Here is a 21,429-nt window from a genome sequence, read left to right as displayed (position 1 = left end):
ATGACACGGAACTTGGTAGATCAATCCAGAAACTTCACCTTCTTTCATGGGGTCTTTAGCCGAGGGAAGGTATTTACCTATTGTCAGATAGGGTTTCATCGCAACCTTGATTCCTATGCCATAGAGGATACGCTGAATTTTGTCGGTTACCCCCCTTATGTAAGGAAGACAAGTAAAAGATTTATAAGGAGGAAGCGAAGGTTTCGGTTTGGGTCGCTGTATGCAAGCAAGTTTTCGTGGTGTCCTTTTTTAGCTATTAAATTTCAACGTCCAGAGCATTCCGCTCTTTGCAAACACTCTATAAACTCAGACCATAAAATTACTTGGACCAACGCCACCATTCTTAAAACTGAAAAGGATTATACAAAAAGATTGTTCACAGAAAAATGGTACATAAACCAGAAGGCACAACATGCTCTTAACCAAAAAGATGGTCAGAATTTCCCCTCTGTGTACAACAAATTACTTTAACTTTAGCTTCACCTTTTCCATTCTCAGTGCGTCTTCTCTACCATTGTTATTGCTAATCCCATTGCTTTCTGTCTTGTCTGATGTCTTTTCAACGTTTCTTGACAGTGGCCCAATAGATAGATAAATTTACGCTGCGGGAAGTAGCCTACTGGTTTTAGGCATTTACTGCATTTAGTTTAACCTCTAGGTATCTTGTTGCGTGTTTTAATTCTGATTCTTGCTGCTTTACTTTACTCATTTTATCAGTATGTTTTTGTGTTGTGCCATCGTTGCTGAACAGGTTGTATTAACCTGTTTTAGCCACCTTGATAAAGTCAGTCGTGCTGACTGACGAAACGTCGGAAAAAAAGCTAGTTATCATCTTTAACATCACGAGGTAACCTAGTAAATAGTCACCAGAAGAACGCAAATTAATTTTATTATCAAATGCCTGGTGAACAGTCTCTCTCTGTTTTTACTACGATAAGTATATTCTTAATTTCATAGGAAAAAGTCTATCTGTCAGTCAAATCTTAGAAAGTCAAAACTCTGCAGACTTACCGATAAATCAGGTGGATGAAAATCATTACGTTTATAGAAAGGGTTCAACGCAAGTTCATGTTCAGTAAGTTAATTAATTAGTTATTATCAATAAGCTGTTTGGCCATATACTTTTTATTTCATTTCCTTGACATATGCGCCTTAATAGAAAACCACTTGATAAACTTCTTTTAGGCCTACGTCTATACAGCTCACATCTGTTTTTTAATAAATTATAGAGGTGCAAATATTTGACTGGTTTAAGAATAGGTCTACTGAACTTTAGGCAAACTTTTATCTTTCCCGATAGTTTAGTTAAATAAGTGTTTGACTTTGCAAACAAAGACATGACAAAATCAAGCAATGCCTGTTCAAGGCCTGGGATATTCTCTTAAACAACGCATTTTAAGGACAGTTTCCCATTTAAATAGGCAACTTCAACAACTAAACAAAAGTTTATTTTGTCAATCTCGGTAAACATAGGCTTGTGTCAGAGGTCCAAAAACCCCTGCAAGAATGTGAAACTGGCAAGGATTCTGCAGAGACCTTTTTAATCCGATGATACTTACAACCAATCATTGAACCATTTGGCTTGCGTTTAAAATCATTTCCATCCACTCCTTTTTTAAATCTTTTTTTAGCTCACACATTGTGCAGAAAAACGTCAGTAAGTTCATTTACTAATACTATGTATATTGGCAGAACATATCCAGCATCGTCAGTGAGTGACATCATTAATGAAACTAAAAGGAAAACCAGTATCTTGAAGGGGATTCAATTATTTTCCGCACTGTTTGCTTTGATAATGGTTGTGATAACTTTGGTAATAAAACTGACTGCAGCCATTACAGACCAGGTATGCTAATAAGGATCACTGCAGTAAAATTTCTTAAATCATCACGGTTTATGCTTTTTATTTCTTTATTAGCTTGAGATTTTGGACAACGCAAATGCAATAAAATTGTTGACAAAGACCTGATGAAGCAGATATATCGTCAAAAATAGTTTGACTTGGTAGCTTTTCGATGGGGATCTCTGAAAGTGTGGTGCTCCAGCACGAGTTCAGAGTTTTGTGTTTGCAATATTTTGAAAAAATGTTATTTTTTACATTCTAAGGATTGTTGTGATATTCACTTTTTATGAAAAGATTACGATCCAAAATTTAAAAAAAATATGACATGAGGTGGTTTTTTAAGTTTTGAAAACTGGCTGATAGAATGATCTTGCTCTCGACCCCTTATCTGATAATATGTTTTGGTCGATTGTTCTGCACGGTTCTGCTTGTAGCTTAATCTTATAAAATGAAATCACTTCGACCTCATGCAATCATAGAGATACTGCAGGAAAAACACCCTACGGCATGATCAGCTTCAAGTTACACCAGACACAAAAGTACCACCGCTTGTGGTGCTGCGCTTGTGGTAAACCTCAAACAGCACAGCACATACCTCAGGGGCGTATCCTCAATGGAAGCAAGGGAAGCATTGCTTCCCTTGTCAAAATTGAAAAAAGAGAAGCTGATATTTTTCAGTAAAACGATTTCGTAATTTCTTTACCTAAATGCGATTTAGAACGGTTTTTAACTCATGCCCCCCGTATGATTTTGAAATCGGTTTTAATTTTAAAAAAGTTGGAAGCCAACGGAAGCGAAGATTCGTATTGCATCCGTTGCTCTCGTTTTTGCAATAAGAAGAAACAAGTTTGAAAGAAAGGAAAAAAGCAGCGCAAAGTTTTCGAAATTTACGTTTCTTTTAACTAATCGCTGGAAGCGATTTAAAAATTGCTTCCAGTCGCGGGGTTGCCAGATTAGCCAAATTCCGCGAATTAGTTTTTTTTTGAATAACTTTTCAAAATGCATAATAATCAATATTTCTCTAATATTGTAACCTTACCAGATGAAACTATATTCACCATTGTTCAATACATGTTCTATACTTGTTTAATACTCGTAATGTGGCGGATCAAAACTCATCCGCTACTTTTATAGGCTAACTTGCTATTTTTTGGGCTACTTTCAGAATTATTTTTGCTACAATTTATTAAAATCCACTACAAGTTATAAAATATATATGTAAATTTTATTATTTTTGATAGAAACAGGTAAATATATCCATTTGGCCTTTTTTGTCTAATATTTTCCTTGTTTTGATCTTTTCTTTGTATTATTTTGCCTTTAAGACTTTTTCATAGTCTGGCAACTCTGCTCTGTTGGATGTTGTGCCAGTGAGCTACGTAATGAGAAAATCTAGGGCACTGTTATGGTTATAATATCGGCCTTGTAAGCAAAAGTTTGAGCCAAATGTTGGCTTTACACTGTTATCCTGGCTGGATAGACTTTGGAATAAGACAGGATATGTGAGGTCTAAGCTAGACTTGACTTTGTAGCTGAGTTTTTGGTGTTCTCTAATTATAGTCGCATTTTTGCCCTTTGCCCGTTCGTGTGTAAGAGCTACCTTTAATAAGTTAATAGCTGTTTATCTGCTAATAAATTTCATACAAAAATTACCCTAAAAGTGTTTCCAGAAAGCAGTATAATTCATTATTTGAGTGTAATTTTGCAAAAATTTTCCGGGGGAGCATGCCCCCGGACCCCCCTAGAAAACACGTGCCTTCGGCACGCTCTATTCCCCCACGAGTTTTATTGCTTCCCTTGCTCAACCAACCAGGATACGCCACTGACATACCTACAGGACATGTTGATTTAATAAATCCCAAAACTGATACAGTGCACTTGTTGCAGCAGTTGAGAGATGTTGCTTGAATTACTGTCTCATAAGCAAGAAGAACAAGACGTAATGAAAACTATTTAGCTATTGCATAAATGCAAAGTGACATTTTCCAGTAAAGCACGGGACAAATATTTCTCATGTGCAATTGCAAAAAAGTGTGATTTTCAAAGATTTGTGTAGGTTTTGTTGAAAGTCGAAATAGTTATTCTTTATTTCAAAATAAGTAAACCTATGTAAAAATTGAACAAAAAGCAGTAGCTATACTGTACACTACAGTGTACAGGAAGTAATGGAACAGAAACATATGCAGTAGGCACATTATAAAGGCTACTGTACTTGGAGGACAATTCAAAATCTTGGCTTCGCCAACACTTACCACCAACACCGAGGTCTTCGAATATTTTTGTCTTGACATAGACTTTTTGGCCCCACACCTTTAGTTGATTATGTTCCTGTTTACAATTAGTTGTAAACTACCTCCATGTTTGCTTTTAACTTTGTCAAATTTCTGTCAGATTTCTGACACGAGAGAAGATGAATATATGTTGGCATTGTACGCGGTTGGATTTGTCTGGATTACATATTACCACCTACGCGGAGTGTGTAAATACCAGAGTCAAGTAAAGTTTTTGAAAAGCAATCAGAGCAGTAATCGATGGCTGAAAGGTATGTAAACTTTGACATCTGTGTATGCAAGCAGTAAACTCATATAGTGGACCATCGATTTGGTTGACGATTTTATTGAACCTATACAGTGTAGTACAACATAAATTCTACGCTGTGTTTTCCTGTTTGGGCAGCTATAGAATAAATATAAATTTGATAAAGTACTCGGCGTGGGGTATTTGTTTATTTATTGTTTTTAAATTTCAAAATACGTTACTAATTTTTACAAGCACAGTAACATATAAAAATACTTACCGACCTTCATGCACTTGCATAAATAGCAATGGTAAAAAGCTGTTAAGTTTTATAGTAAACCATTAGCCATTGTAAAATAATTGATTGGTATCAGCTATCCACATCTTCTCTGCACATAGACCTGCTATATTTAGGACCGGCGTAAGGCTACTTTGCACCCTCGGCAAGCTTCAATTTTTCCGCCCCATTGCTCAACATTTTACAGTAATAAGTAAACAATAAAAGGTATATTTTTTCGTTTTTTGTAACTCAAATTGTTGTTCTTTAAATTACTTCACGGTAGTAGTAGCACTTCATAATTAAACGATAGTCAAAATTTACGTAATGTTGGTACATTTATACAACTTGTCAAAATGTTACTTTTTATGCATCCTTTTCTATTTTCAAGTTTCGTTACTGATTCTTTCATGTTGAGCGCGAAAACATAGCTAGGCTCGATGATAATCATAGCCACTAGCGTTGACATGAATGTTCCAGCGAGTGCTTTAGGACCAGGCCGGGAATATTCGAAGTGCCAGATAGGCCTACTTGTTGAATGGCCCGGGATATTTCTATAAATGTCCATTTTTGCACTCTAATAGTTGAAGTGTTTTCCTTATGAAACAAACACCTAATTTTTTCCCGGAAAAACTTTTAGAGATGCCTTACATTTTTCAGAGAAGAGCCCAAATTACGTTCAGTACAGGCCGACCTGTTCAGCGGCCCTCATTGAAGCTACTGTAAGACAGCAGTCATTTTTTACATTGATTCAATGTTGTAGACATGGCAAGCCTGTTCTGAATCATTGTTGAGCACACAATCGTTTTGATGAGTTTCAGCTTTGAAAAGCTTCGCTCCGTGCTTGCCACGGATGCTGGAAGCGTCAGTTGAATCTGCAAAGCATTGAAGCATTTAATATATTGTAGCAGTAGCTATTGTTTAAAAGTTTTTATTGTATCAAAAACTATAGCACATCTTCAGGTGTCATTGAGATTTTTGTAGGTATTGCTGTTAGTTCACAGTGTAACTTTGCAATAAATGACTAAAAATGCGATTGCAAACTTGATCTGAAGTGGCATTCAATTCAGTTGTTAAATTTTACAGGCGTTATCATTCTTTTTGGTCTTGCAATTGTACTGAAAAGTGGATTGGAATTCCTTACTTTCGTGACCGCCAATATTTCAAATTGCGTTTCCAATCAAGTAGAAGCGTCACGAGTTTTCTTCCATGGACTTTTCGTGATCAGTCAAGTCACATATCTCATTCGATTTTCAAAGGTTTACATTTGGAACTTCAGCACTGGATCAAGGTAAACTACGAAAAAGCTTCTTCAGGTTGCCAAAATCGAGAAATAACCAAAATGAAGACTAGTGCAGTAGCCTCCGTATACAGTAGTTTTGAAGTACCTAATAGAGTGAAGTAATCGTACATAAGTCATACAATTCATTTAATTTGCAGGGTTGGGCTCATGTACATCATATCTGTGAATTTGTCCACATGGATAGCAGGAATTGTAGACGAAACTTTGGTTGCTTTAGAAGATGGAAGCACATCAGTTGAAGGTTTTTGTCATGAGTTGTTTCTAGTTTATACTAAAGGAAGCGTTTTTAACACAATTCTGTGATTTCCATAACCTACAGTTGCATATACAGTAATATTAATTGAGCTACAGTATATCTATTTCAAGGGGTTAGATAAAAACTTATGACAAATAATGAAAAGTGTATAAATAAACTAGTATAATGGTAATTTTCCTTTGATGTTATCAACCTATCGTTCTTAAGCTCAGCTTTACAACATTCTAAACACGTTTATGAAACAGTGGCCATGGCAAACGCGGTTTATATTATTATTCCATGGCAGGGGTGGCCAACCAGTCAGAGGCTAAGAGCCACATTTTTACTTTGTAAACTGCAAAGAGCCATACCCTACTCGCATTATAGACTTACACATGGGCACATATTAATATAATTCTGTCTCTTTCTCACTCAAACATTGGCTATACCTTTGCTCAGCTGGATTTACGCCTATTGCAAATTGGAACATGCAAACGACGGAAATTCACAAGTCTTCGCTTATTAGGCTACTATGTTATACTGTACTCAGTGATACTTTTGGCATTTTTGTCTTGAAAATTTTCCTCAAATCTGGCTTATATTTCGTTGTTGCCAATCGAAGTACGCCAACTCATTCACGTGGGTGTCCTAATGCTTTGATGTCATGTGCTTTGAGGTAGAAAACACACAGGGCACGGTTTATGTTGACCAGAACACTGACAGTAGCCTGACTTCAGTGCAAAAACGTTTGACATTGGAGTATTTTTCTATTGGTAAAATACTCTATTTCTTTTCTTAAATGTCAATAATACCAACTCAGCCGTAACCTCACCTGAGACCAGCTGAGCTTTCAAACATTCCGTCACTGAATTAAACTGGTCGACAGGTAGAACAAAATTTGTAGCATTTTCTGTAGTAGATCGCGAAACTGGAGCACAAAGCATTCTTGAGGGCAGGCCCGGATTTAGGGAGGGGGGGGGGGGGCAGAGGGGGCAGTTGCCCCCTATGTGGAAAAAAATGTGATTTTGTGTTATTTTTTCCTTTTGGCCTTTAAAGTTTCTGCAAAATGCTGTGCAGTACTGGACTGATGCTACTGTAGACGTAAAGACGGTTTTTCGCGCCGTAGGCGCAAAAAATTTTTTTGCACGGGGGCCCCCCGATCTAAAAGTGCCCCGGGCCCCCCATCAGCTAAATCCGGCCCTGGTTGAGGGTTGCACATCTAACACTTTGCTTATTCAGGGCAATGTTAGTGACTTTTCCTCTGGCTTTAGCAAAGTGATAAAATGTGATAAATGATAATTCTCCATTTCATATATGCGACTTGAACAGATTTAGTTGATTAACAAACGCAAACACGCTTTGCACTACATCAGGTAGCATTTTATCTTATACTGAAAACTCAGGTCGACCTCGTCCAAGATTGACTAAAACTCCAGATCGATAATCCATTGAGGATCCAAAGTCCTTAGTATCAGTGATAGATTTAACCCTATCTGTAGCGACACGGGGTTTTATGAGGATGCCCCATTCTATAATAGTGAAAGATTTTACAAAAGGAAATATTCTAGAAATGTGAAATTTTTTGACTTTTAGTTTTTATTCTTTGCGAATTTTCTACACCTAAACTGGCCATTTTTCTACCTTCCTGCCCTTCACAATAAGCATTTCGTCTCAGGTGACTAAACATTTTCGTGCAATGGTAGTTATATATATGTTAATGTTAGTGGAATATAAATGGTAGTGCAACTACTTTAAAATGTAGAAATGTATCCTTGTTCGATTAGGAGTCAACCGCACCCATTGAGTGAAATGTCTGAATGTTTTGTTATTGCGATTATAGCATTCTTACTTAGGTATTATTGTTTATTAGCGCTTATTTAATTATTACACCGGACTATATTTGTCTACATTTAAGTGTATTAAAAAAACTGAAATTTTGATTTGATAAAAGCAGTTACAGCTAAGAAATTTTAAGTGACGGAATAAAAAAGTAAAAAAAATGTGTTGCTGGTATCAAAATTTTCAACTTTTCGCCGACTACTAAACTTTTTGTTTATAAGCCTATACAGCAGTGGTTTTCAAACTTTTTTCAAAAAAATTGTTGAACGGTCCCCTTGTGATTTTGTCAACGACTCACGGTCCACCAAAAACTGAAGGCAAATTAGCGCAAATAATAATTTATTTGTTACATGCACTTGAAAATGCACACGTCAATAATATGAGTGCACCTGCTTGGGTGTTATCAGTTCTATGTCCCAGCCAGCAAGCCCATATGGGCCCCACATGGGGACCCATATGGGCTGATGTACGGGCCCCATGTGGGCTGCCTATATGGGGCCCATACACATTGTGTCCGCGGGCATCACATTGCCCCCATATAGGCTGCCCATATTCATTTATGGGTTTCATGTGGGTTGCTCACACTCAACCCACAAATCTAATATGGGCTGCCCATATGTAACTCATAAATCTAATACAGGCTGCCCATATGTATATCAGGTATATATATAACCGCAGACAGATGCCAAAGTGCGCCAACTGCAAGCAGTGAGCTTTGCGCAATGCATAGCAAGGTGCCCTCAGTAATTTTGCTTCTTCAATTTCATTTTGTGTTTGTTTAAAAGATCAATAAAAGTCGTTTGAGACAACTAAAAAATCTCAAAGTCTAGAGAAATGCTGATCGAGGTGTATATCATATTAGTATGGGTTGCCCACAAACCTTTGAATCACTGTGTGGGTAGCCCATGGTCTGCCCATAAAAAATGTGGGCAGCCCATGGTCTGCCCATAAAAAATGTGGGCAGTCCATGGTCTGCCCATAAAAAATGTGGGCAGCCCATGGCCTGCCCATAAAAAATATGGGTAGCCCATGGTCCACCCATAAAAAATGTGGGCAGCCCATGGTCTGCCCATAAATAATGTGGGCAGCCCATGGCCTGCCCATGAAAAATGTGGGTAGCCCATGGTCTGCCCATAAAAAATGTGGGCAGCCCATGGTCTGCCCATAAAAAATGTGGGCAGCCCATGTTTTGCCCATAAAAAATGTGGGCAGCCCATGGTCTGCCCATAAACAAAGTGGGAAGCTCATCAATATTTCATGCTTAGCCCATGATCAATAATTTTATGTGGCTAAATTTAATAAAATGCATTTATATGATCACGCATTTGAAGATTGAAAGTTTTATATTCCACCTTGTCATTTAGCAACACATTCTGCAAGAAAGCCCATATTGGGCACATATGGCAAAAACACAAAAACCCACATAGAACCCACATGCCCACAAGCCCATTAAAATAGTATATGGGGCCCATATGGGCTTGCTGGCTGGGGTTAGGTTCCGTTTAGTTTAATATGATCTTGATATTATGCATTACATCCAACATGCTTTGAGCTAGGTATCAATGTGACATTGACTTCTGGATGGATCTTTGATACCACCTGCAACAAAATGTTTTCCGATAGCTCAGATATTCTCCTACTCACAGTGTCGTTTGACAGAGACGCTTGCTTCAGCTTTTGAGCGTCAGATTCCCCCAAAACGTTTGATACAATAACTTGGCAATAAGGCAAGATCAGTTGTTCTCCGATGGTGTGAGGCCTCTTAGAGTTAGCTGTTTTTCTTGCAACTTCGTAGGAGGCCCTTAACCCTGCAGTGTTTTCCTTCCATTGATCACTAGTGCTATCAAATCTTGACCTAACTAAACTATTAGCTTGCCGTTTAAAAAAATCCATCTTTGTTTTGATAATCTGGATGATGTGTTACCAAATGTCTTTTCAGCTTGCTAGGCTTTAGAGCAGAACTTGCTAAAACTTTACACAACATAGCACGCACTGCGGCTTTTCTTCTCCTCCAGAATGTATCACAGTGAAACCAAATTGAACATAGGAATCATTGAATCTTAATTTTTTTCGAGGCTGAGCCATTTTCACTTTTTGTACTCAAATTTAAGTTATAAATTCAATTAGTAAAGTCATTAATTTTTGGCTAGTTTGATTAAGGCTAAAAAAGCTAAAAGTTCGGAAAGGCATTCAATTCAAAACTTAAATCAGTAAAATTAAGTGACCAGCCTTAACTAACTCCTTTTTAGTCAAGTATTTTTCGTAATTTTGTTCTTGATCTGGTAAACACAAGTGTTGTAAGAGTACGTCACCACTATGCATGCACTCCTTGATGTCAAAAAGGCGATAGAAACGAAACGAAAGACCAGGCTTAAAAAACTGTGTGGAGGGATGCAAAGCCAGCTTACTAAAATATATCTTTTAACTTTGGTTTGGAAAATAAGTTGCCTGAAAGTTTTTACTTTCCACAATTTTTTTTCCTTTGGAATCGTGTTAATTTTTTTGGAAGGTGCTTCGCGGTCCCAGAAAATTGTCTCGCGGACCCCAAAAGGACCGCGGACCCCAGTTTGAGAACCACTGCAGTATACAGTATATGATCTTTAACGGGACTCACTCTTGTGGCCAAATGCCGCGTGGACATACCAATGTATGTACACTTGGACAGTCCGCGTCTCACGAACAAGTGAACTTGTACACGACATTTGAACACAGAAAGAAGGGAGTTTCAGATTTCATTTATTTTCATGTTATTATGTTAAATGCCGTATTGTCAGTAATATGAAGTCAAAAATGTTTTTTTTTTTTCAAAAGTGTATTGTCAGTCAAATTAAGTCACAGTCGAGCAGCCACTGGGTTTAGCAGTCGGTTTAACTCTTACCGTTGTGGAAAGAAAAGAGCCAACAAAACCAGCCGGCGCCAGGGGAGGACATTGTGAAAAAGGGAGAGTTCTTCCTGGCTATCAGCACAAGCCTGAGTACTCAGTAGTACAGCGAGCAATTGTGATACGCTAACCATAACAGGGTACTTACCATGCTAGCCATTTAGACCATCCAATCAACAATATGTTTCTCTGCTGCCAGTTGTAGCAAGAGTTAACTTTGTACCGTGCTGTGACACTTCGTAGGCTATTCACGCAATGTTTTCGCAGAAAAAAAGGCTCCAGGGTTGCTCTAAAATATGTTATGCTTTGTTTTATGTTGCTTTTTTTTTCAAAACCAGCAACAAGTAACTTCGTTTTTTTCCTTAGCGTAATGTAATAGGAATATTATTTTTTCATATATTTTAGATGTGGTATTGTCTACTTCAATGAGTTATGACACCAATAAAACTTCATACGAAGCAGGAGAAAGTAGCTATGGTAAGTTAAAATTCTAACTCTAGGTTTGCGTTACAGTAAGATTTCTTTATATTTGCCTGACTTTTTAAATTGTTGGTCGCTGAACTGCTATCTCTAATAGGGCACACATGATGCGGCCACGTTTATGCGTGTTGAATAATAATTGGTACGCTAACTACACCAGAAATCTTGCTCAAAGCAATAAACGCCTCAATAAACAATTAGACATGACTCGCGAATTGTGAAGAAAGGGGCGTTCTTCCCAGCTATCAGCACAAGGCTGAGCACTCACCAGTACAGCGAGCAGTTGCGATTCGCTAACCACTTGATATTAGCGAGGCCTGCTGTTTTCGTAGCTGCTGTAGCTTACTATGGGTAATACCAAGACTACGTTAAATTCAACCTAAAGTGTATCAACAATATTTCCCTAATCAACAATTCAATATATCCTACACATTTATTTAGTTTAATCTCATTAAGCGATGAAATAACATGACACTTTGATGTTTTTGGCAGCCGATTGTAGCAGGAATTGACGGTGATAGACACCCTGACTATCAGCACAAGACACAGCTTCGTGTTGATAGCCAGGAAGAATGTCCCCTTCCTCACAATAACACTTTGATCTTGATCGATTTTCTTGCATTTTCCTTGCAGCTGCATGAGGTTGATAAAAGCGCAGTTTTCTTTCATTTGTTGAAAAATTATGTTGAACAAACTAGAATTTTTGGCAAAACCGGAGATTAAATTAAAACTACACTTGGAGCAAACAAGTTTGTGCCAAATTAGGTTACAATTAAAATAACCGACATCTCGCTTTAATTCATCAAATTATACAACTACAATTATCCAGTTATTTATTTGTCCAAGTCTAACGGTGGGTATTTCAAACAGAATTACAGAAATGCTAACGTACACTAAATCATCCAAAATCTATTGATCCTCCACTAAATCATCCACAAGAGCAGCAACACTATCGTGACTTTAATTCTTCAAATATAATGCGAAACTGGAATGTAGCCTGCAGTAGGCTATGTTAAAGCAGCGAAGTCATTAAAAACTCCATTCATTAATTCACCTGTGTCACAATGCCTATTATGATATAGAAATTAGTGTGCCGTTTATTTATTTTTGTTTCGTTTGAGGCTGCTGTCTTGATTCTGCCAACACAAAACAACAAACATCATTCGTTACAACACAGTGGTTACTTGCCGGGCTCAAGATCACGTGGGCTGGTTCGACTCTCGGGGTGTGCGCTTGAGCAACGCATTTCAGGACTGCTCTCCATTCAGCGGCACTTAGTGAATGAGATAATTCTCCAGAAACAAGACTTCAACAATCGGAAAACTTCACTCTGCCAATCTCGGTAACCTGCCCTGTGTCAAGAACCTCCACAAGTAGGCTATGCGAAACTAGCAGGAATAACCTATCAAGGCTTTGTCAGTCCGAGGATAAAGAAAAAAGATTCAAAACCAACTAACCAAGCTAGTGTAATCTGCTATTACCACATCGAACTCGCAGCATCAAGCTAAAACAGGTCGTCAAGAGCTACATTGTGAAGTAAGCAACGGTCATGCTGCTAAAAGCGAAACTCAGTCTACTGCACATCTTTGTTATGTTTAGCGTTACAGTTTGAGCTTGTTTGACTCTACCTTTACTTGATAGGGGAAGAAGAGTGCGAATGTCATTCAACATTTTGCAACACAGTTCATGTTGCAGAGACCTTTTTGTTTCCGTTTGTAATTGAATTTAGCTTGGTGGCTTCGTGCATGCTTTACTTCACCTGGAGCAACATTGGAAAACATCCTCTACCTTGCGAGAAAGTCATCAAACCAAGCTACAAGTTTTATGGAAAATACGCAGGTTGAGTATGTTTCTCGTCATCAAAATATAGTGCAAAGTGAAAGTTTTCTTTTTAAATATTAGGCCAACCGTACTAATTGAGCTACAAACCAGGTAAGTGTCCGCCCGAGTTGATTGACATCTTAGCATTTGTTTTTGGAATGCTTACTCCGATTCTTCACGAGTCTTAGCCTACCAAAGACTTTGAAAAGATTAAGACTTTTTCTTACGTTTTCTTTTATTTGATTAAGCAATTTATTTTTGCAGGAGCTTCACTAGGTGGTGTAGCTTTTTTTCTGACAGTTGTCTTTCTTATTTTGCTTGGGACATCAGGTACAAGCACAACTGATGCTGAGGAAGGTTTTTTCACTAAAGACGTTCAACTATTACTATACGATGGATTTTTGGTAAGTTAGACCTACTGTTGACTCAAATTATTTTGCTAGTTCTCAAACACCCTTCATTGAAAATTAAAATTCTGGTATACACTAGCCTACACATCAACGTAACCTGCTTTGTACTAAGTTTAGCACTTCAATGATAAGTACTTTGCACCCGTGATCTTCTACTTTGCGGCGCCGGGCTACCTGAGCACCGCAAATTTCAAGCTAGAGTAAGGTATAGTTTTTTTAACAGTAATGCAATAACTCACTTGTTGATTCTCGATAATATTAAGGAAAAATCAAACAAACAACTTTAGTTACAAGACAATGTAACTTCAACCCGTAGCGCCTAGAGATCTGTGGAGTCAAGGTTTCTGGATTCATGTTCCATTTCGACTCCGAAGTCTGCGACTCGAAATCTACTCCTGCTACAATTGTTTCAAAATTATTGACTCCAAACTTCAATCCGATACCAAACGCAAAGCATAAACCACAATCCAGATTTTTTTATAGCCTACTTTACTACGAAAAACTCTAATACCTTCCCTATCATGAAAAGAAAAGCATATTTTTAAATGAAAAAATCATTGTTTGGAAAATAAAAACCTTTATGGTGACCTGCCACCTTTAAAGGGATACTAAAGGAAAAACCTGACTTGGCGATTTTCCACGTTCTTTGTGTTTAACATACTATCATAAAACGATTTTCAATAAAATTTTGCCCCATCGCGGTCTGACCACCATTGCGCGCGTGCTTTTGTCAGAGCTTTCAAAACGAAATTGGCCTGAGCAGCGAAGCGTGCGACTGTACAGTTACGTCACTACAGACTATAGCAATCATCTAATCGCACAATAATTGTTACTGCGGGCGATTTGACTGTAGGCTATGTATGTATGTATATCAAAAGAACACATTTCAACATCAAAACATCAGACAGTTTGCTCGAAACATCAGATGTGGTAACGTGGCTTTTGTTATTGCTGTCTTTAGTGACGTATTCTCGAGTAGTGTTTGCACTTTTGGTTATTTTGAAAAAAAATGAAAATAAATGAAACATTGGACTTTGGGCCTTGCCAGCGCCTTTGAAAACGAATTTTTTTCGGTAATTTTTTTTGAAATGTATTCTTGAATGTTCAGTTTACTCATTTTAATGCTTAATTCCCGTTTGAAATTTTCATTTAGTATACCTTTAATTGAGACAATCAGAAGACGAAGACTACCGCTAGCAGGTCACTGCTTTACAAGCCAACAAGAAATTAGTTATATTTTATAATTAACTTTTATGATTCAGCAACCCCGCACTCTCTGGGAACAGGTCTAGCACTCCTTAGTAGTGCGTAGGTCTACAGCGTACACCTCGGGTTGAGAACCCTTGTGCTAGTTCAACGGTCAACAGAAGTGTTATAAAGCGACTTGAAATATTTACTTGTCATTGTAATCTACTGTATATATGAAGTACCGTATGCAGATACTTTAGAAGAGAAAAAAATCTTATCAAAACTTAAAAATATTTTTTTGCAGATGAGTTTCGAGACAATCATGCTATTGGTCACTCTGGTGGGGTTCTATTTTTTCTACAAAATAACTCGCCCGTTGGAAAAGTCTCCCATGCTTGACGGAGTGCTTCTTGTCGTTTGTTTGTTGGGTCCTTTGACAGAAAAAATATTTTCTATGATTGCTGTAGTTTTAGGAGCTGATGATAGAGCTTTAACTTGGATTTTTACTTTCTTACACCCTTTGGTTGATGTTCTGCAATGCTTGTTGCAGGTAACGTATTTACTGTAAGTAGGCATATTTATCGATTTCGTTAATTGTAATATTCTCAATTTCATAACTTTTTGTTAGTAGTAATGTTAAACCGACCAAGTACAGTAGGCTACATGCTGGTAACATTTCCATCAATTTATAAATTTTTATGTTACAAGCTCACATTTCCTCATCAACGTAAACCACAATGTTATGTTAGAGAGTTCCTGAATGCTAGAAAATGCTAAATTATGGTAAATGTTGCAAGGATTTTAGTTACCAAATCGAAAATTTTTTTCAACAAAACCGGAAATAAATTTAACCTAGAACTCTTTCTGAGTATGTTCTAACTACCAACTGGACTTTCTTTGCAAAATGAAGATTGTACATGTTGGCATGCTGCTTAAATCTTTTTCAAAAGATAATTAGAAAAAGATGCAGTGACGTCATCATGTCATTTCTTTCACAGAGGAAAAGCCTTGTTTTGACTTTTCTGCTATGTTCGTGTATTTGTCAGAAAAATTTATTTGGGTACGCAACAAAAACTTTAAAATTGAGCTATTTGTAGGTTGTCAGCCTTAAATATTTTTTCTCTTAAATTAAAAGAATTGGAACAAAAAATTTTGGTTTAGCACAAAGTTAAAAAAAACTCAACAACCTGAGAAATAAAGATTTTAATATTTTTTTTCCATATTCGTTTCATCTTTTTGCCAAATATGCTTAGATCTAAAACAAGAATGAAAAGCCTGTTTTTTAAACTAAATTTTAAGATATTACTTTTTTAATGTATCGGTTGATACATTAAAAAAGTAATTCTTGACTATTTTGGACTTCAAATAATTCGTTCGCTTTGGGATTGCATTTCGGAGTTAAAATTTAAGCTCTGTATACAATTTCGATATGCTAAAATGTCTTACAGCCTATTTGTCAACGGATGTTGATTAGCATACTGATTGGGAATTTATGTTTGAAAAGTCACTTTCTTTTGGATTTGGAACTGTGTATTTGATAACACAAAATTTCCATTTACAATCATCCTGACATCATTAACATGCATCCTTGTACTTTTAGTTGATGTTCATTATGTACGGACTAAAGAGAGAACCAGTCACTTCCACAGATGCTAAAGAAACAGAGGCACAACTTCGCTTGGGGTAAAGTTGCAGAAGTAGCGTGCTAACCCTTCATTAGGTCTAGACAATTAAATAGTCTAGTGTCACAATTTTTTTCTATCTCTTACCAGAAAAGAGACTTGGAAAGGTTCAATTACCTAGTTTAATGGGATATTACCGAAAGGCAGTCAATTAAATGTCGAATATTTCTACTGGTGAAACGATATGATGAAAATTCTTTAAAGACTTTAACGAACGGCTTCTCAAATAACTCTAATTTCGAACACAATTTATATCAGCACCAATTCTCATCTACTTGTATTCAATTACTTCAAATCCCAATCAACAATAATCTCTGCACCTTTTACCAATCCACAACTCATAACACAACTCTCATAATCAACTCATAATAATTATTCATCAATAATCATTTACGCTAATTACACCACTATTTATAGAAGGTTGTTCGGTTTAGTAACTTCGAGAAGGTTACGTAATGTTACATCATAAGGACTCATCGTTCTGTCACGTTGCACTAAACGTAAACAAGCAAGTTTAAAGACTTGCTTGTTTATAGATTGTCACATAGGGCAGAAGGTTCTAAAAAATACGTTACATAATAAAGATTTCGCAATCACAGATCTACTGGTAAGCTTCCTTGTGACGTCATGCAAACGACATTTTGCAATTGTAAAAACAAAAGAACATTCCAGATTCGCACGTAGGGCAAAATGTTCCAGAAACACGTCGCATAGTAAAGATCTCGCAATCAAAGGTTACAGGACAATGACCGATAATAACCTATAATAGTATAAGAATTTTACAATCAAAACAGCACGTTCGGTCAAGATACAAAGCAGCCATCGCGAGACCTCGCACATTGATTGTGACACCTAGTACAGGGTTTTTCAACTTTTTTTCCACTGTAACTCTCTCAGAGCAATCAAAGTAGCCTCGCAGCCCCCATAAAATTTTCAATAAAAGCGTATTTGATGCAAAATTTAACCAAATTTTATTCGTGCCGAAATCCAGTTATGTTTAGTTTTGCTGTTCCAATGCAAACTTCTGAAATCAAAAACGTCTCACAGCTTTTATTGCATTTCCTCCGATTGTTATTTCCATTTTCTATCAAGCTTGGTTAGATTACAGGAGAAAAAAGTAATAAGAATAATCTACATACCTTTTGATTAAAGTGATTAGCAATAACTTCACAGTAAGTAATCTCAATAGCCTAACTTTATTGATTAGAAAAAAAAAATGAGAAAAAGCGCTAAATGATTTTTTTTTTCAGTATGAAGGAGCAATCCAGAGATTTCGATCAAAGTGGGGAAACGTCTTCTGAAAATGGTGGAGGACATGTCAACATGACTTATCTCCGCAGTCGTCAAAATTCTATTACGTCTATTGTGTCCAGACTTGCAAACGTCCAATCAAATACCACCGCAGAGCTTTACACTCAGGCCTTGCCTAGTGTCGAAAATGGTGATGCATTCGCAAAAGATAAAAATGGTGAAGACATAGCAATGAAAAATGAAATTACTTCCTTTACTAACCCAGCTATCTTGGTATCGGAACCTAAAGATGAGACAATAAACTTTAACGACGATATCACAAAGTTAGAAATTCCAGATAAAAGTTCAGATTTTCCAAATGAAAAGGAAAGACCTCCTAAGCACAATATCCTTAAAATTGTGTCAGAAGTCAAAGTGGCTCGACCCGATAAGCTCAGATCTTGGCTTCGTGACGTCATATTTTTCCTGCTTGTAGCGAACGCATCGCTTTGGATGTTTCAGTCACTCAGTGGAACAGCGTTTACTGTGGAGCAGTTTGAATCGATATTTTACGGAGCAAGCGCTTGGACAACTATCACAATGATATGCCGACCTCTAGTTATATTTTTTCGCATGCACTCGGCTGGATGCTTGTTCGAAATGTGGTCATTTGCGTAACTGCAATGAATGTTTTTGTCAATTTATGCAGAAAAATCCCACAAATCAAAGTTGGGCTAAATAATTTAATTAATTTAATAGTAAATTTTAATTATTATAATAATTTGATAATTATCAAACTGCTTGTAGAACATTATTGTCGAAATCAAAAAAAAACTTTGAAATTTGCAGTTGTTGTTGCAGAAAAAAGGTTTCTTCTCAGAAAAATTAAAAAGTTACTAATCGTCTTAAAGTAGCCTACTCCTGCATCGTTGCTAAGATAACAGCAGACAAATTTTATGCCTTTTAAAGAAGGCGCTGGTGCAGTATGAAAAAGTTTGAACAAACACCCGTGAATGTTTAGAAAATCAAGATTTGAATAAAAAAAATTATGCTGACAAGAGTCAACAAGCAATATAAGTCACTTTAAGCATACCAAGTGAGGCATACTTGTGATCTTTTCGTCAACATCATTAAAATGAGGAAAGCGTTTGCAGCAAGGCAGCAAATTAAGCAACTATTTGGGATTTTTGGTGCTGCAACTTGTAAAATTTACTTTTGTGGTAAAAGCCTTTCTGCAAACACTTTTTGATGAAAAATGGTTAAGTTTTTATTCAAAAACTAAAGTTGATTACTACTGTTTAACTCAGATGTGATATGGTTTTGTGATTATATCCTCAGTTTTGGGCAACATAATCTGATGTATTTTCAACGTATTTTAGTTAAGCTTGAAACTTGTTAAAAAGCCTTGCGTTGCTGGTTTTGGAATTAAATGTATTTTTAAAAGTCAATTCAATCAACTTTTGCACCTCTCTCTATACAATCCACTATTGTAGCTGTGTTATTCTTCATGTTATTAATAGAACAATCAAGTTCTTCTTTTATTTAGTAGTCGAGTTTAATGGATGCCACCTAGTTGTTTGGCAACTGTTGTTTTCCTTACTAGTTGACAGTCCGGCTGTCACTATCGAATATTTCTTTTCATTTCATTTGTCTGTAATCATGTAAGTACAACACCAAGGGATTTTAATCAATGTTTTAGAAAGAAGAAAGAGCAGCAACAAGTAGGCTATAGTTGTGTTAACCACATGTAAAAAAAATCACTAAGCAATTGTGCTGTTGTAGCTTTGCGAGTTTGGCTGGTATTCTTGTAATCGCATTTCTAACTGTACTGTATACCTACTTACATTAATTTTTAGTTTGTGCCTAATGAATCTGTATCATATCAAGAAATCAAACCGGCATTTCAACACAAATAAGTCTTCTTGCTTCATGACGTTGTAATTTGTTAAACCACCGTCTTTACTTCGCTATGTTACTGTGATTTTTTCGCATTGTTGCTTGATGTTTCTGATGTGACCTTTCAATATACAGGCGAATGGTGCGTTGCTAAGTGTTCTCACAACCATCCAATCCAAGGATTCTGACAAGAATCAATTGGGTATTAATTTAAAAAACCTAATGCTTGTGTCCATCCTCAAGTGAGTCGTTAGGTGTTTTGCCAAGACAGTGTCGAGTAGTGCAGGGTGTAGGTGAGTGTCGAACTGAGAGTCATGCAGATTCCCTCAGCACTCGGGCATGCAGCCAAGCTTATGGGATGATGCGCAATAAGTAAAAAGTTATTTTCCTTAAAATACGGTGATAACAAAATAGCCAAATTAACTTGAGTTTGATCATTATCCACTAGACTAGAGTGGCGGTAAAGGTGAGTCCCGTACTTGAATCCAAGCATCGGGAGACAAGAAGGTATGGTTTCAAGTTTTACGAACAAAATGGCCGACTGAACTATGGCTAAAAATTATTAAATCTGTTAACAACTGTACACAACGATCGGTTCATCTCGAAAATTGCGTTTTTTGCAAATTGTATCAGTAAAGAGCCGTATTTTGTACAACCAATATACAACGCAGTGAAATGAGATCCAGGTTAAACGGTTTGTGACGACACAGTTGAATAAAGAACTGAGTTAGTAAAATAATACAGCATGAAATCGTTGAAAGCAAGACAAAAAATATGTGGACTCTCAAAATGTGTGGAGAATCGTCTCAATGACTGCTACACAAGACATTTAAGTAAGACACTCAACATTAGCCGGAAGCAACACTTCACAAACAAACAAAAACTTTATGGTGACCTGTCACCTCTCACTGAGATAATCAGAAGACGAAGACTACAGCGCTGGCAGGTCACTGCTTTCCAAGTTAATAAGAAATTAGTGATATTCCTCTTTGGGGATCAAACTATGGCACTAGGAAAAGGAGTCGACAGGCAAAAGCCTTTCTTCATTAGTTAGAACAGAATACTGGAGTGCAGAAGCATAAACTATCGAATTCGATGATGGACAGGGATGTTTGGAGAAACTATGCTAATGGTGTCCGGTATGCTCGATCGGATAAAGATAATTAGCCCCAGGAGTTGCTTGGAATGAGCTTAGCTACCAGCCTGGGTTCGCCTTTACACCACGTTGAAGCATCTCCATGGAGATGAGGTTAAACAAAATCAGCTTCTTACACACTCCGATTTTGTTGAGAGTAAATCTTTGTAGAGGTAGGCTAAGTTATTTTTCATGTAAGGAATTGATTAATCGTTGTTTTTATGTAATCTAACTTTAATGTTCAACTGGATGGATAGAAAAACAAATGAATTTGTCACTTAAAAGATAGACAATAACTGGAGTACTATAACTGGAGAGACTATAACTGGAGAAGAAGAAGAAGAAAACTGGAGTCTGATTAACAAAATCAACCTCAGAAAATTAAGATATCTCGGACATCCAGCAAGAAGCCACTCGTTGGAAAATTTAATGTTGACTGGGATGGTACAAGGCAATCAACAATGTCAAGGAAACTACGTTAATGAAAAGCATGCCGGAAGTAGGCCTACTACTATCAACAAAAGACAGAACAAAATGGAGAGAGTTCATATGAAAGACTGCAGCTGATCAAACATGATCAATCTGTTGAAAAAGAAGAATTTTAATTTATCACTGAAGGCTTGGAAAGTGTGTGTATTTCGTGTGGGATTTCATTCCATAGTTTAGAATTTGTACTTTTAGGCTAGAGTTTG

The 21,429-nt window shown here is 36.9% G+C and overlaps 1 protein-coding gene across 1 annotated transcript; it reads left to right on the top strand.

The window, feature by feature from the left end:
- The first annotated feature begins 1,708 nt into the window (after positions 1 to 1,708).
- Positions 1,709 to 19,747, top strand: LOC145771381 (proton channel OTOP2-like). The gene is made up of 10 exons (XM_082583141.1): positions 1,709 to 1,846; positions 4,235 to 4,385; positions 5,724 to 5,928; positions 6,078 to 6,181; positions 11,301 to 11,372; positions 13,017 to 13,214; positions 13,461 to 13,600; positions 15,099 to 15,344; positions 16,395 to 16,477; positions 17,727 to 19,747. Exons 1-10 carry the CDS (start codon positions 1,796 to 1,798, stop codon positions 18,382 to 18,384), a joined length of 1,908 nt encoding a protein of 635 aa, XP_082439267.1. The 5' UTR covers positions 1,709 to 1,795; the 3' UTR covers positions 18,385 to 19,747.
- Positions 19,748 to 21,429: the final 1,682 nt, after the last annotated feature.

This window comes from Aplidium turbinatum, chromosome 1 (assembly GCF_918807975.1).
Source record: "Aplidium turbinatum chromosome 1, kaAplTurb1.1, whole genome shotgun sequence".
NCBI lineage: Eukaryota > Metazoa > Chordata > Ascidiacea > Aplousobranchia > Polyclinidae > Aplidium > Aplidium turbinatum.
Note: the sequence above shows the minus strand (reverse complement) of the source record. Positions and strands in the feature narration are given on the sequence as shown.

Excerpts from the sequence above, each read along its gene's own strand:
- LOC145771381 (XM_082583141.1), top strand. The coding sequence starts at position 1,796 with ATGGTTGTGATAACTTTGGTAATAAAACTGACTGCAGCCATTACAGAC. Across the intron at positions 1,847-4,234 it reads CTGCAGCCATTACAGACCAG|ATTTCTGACACGAGAGAAGA; the intron begins GTATGCTAATAA and ends AATTTCTGTCAG. Across the intron at positions 16,478-17,726 it reads GAGGCACAACTTCGCTTGGG|TATGAAGGAGCAATCCAGAG; the intron begins GTAAAGTTGCAG and ends TTTTTTTTTCAG.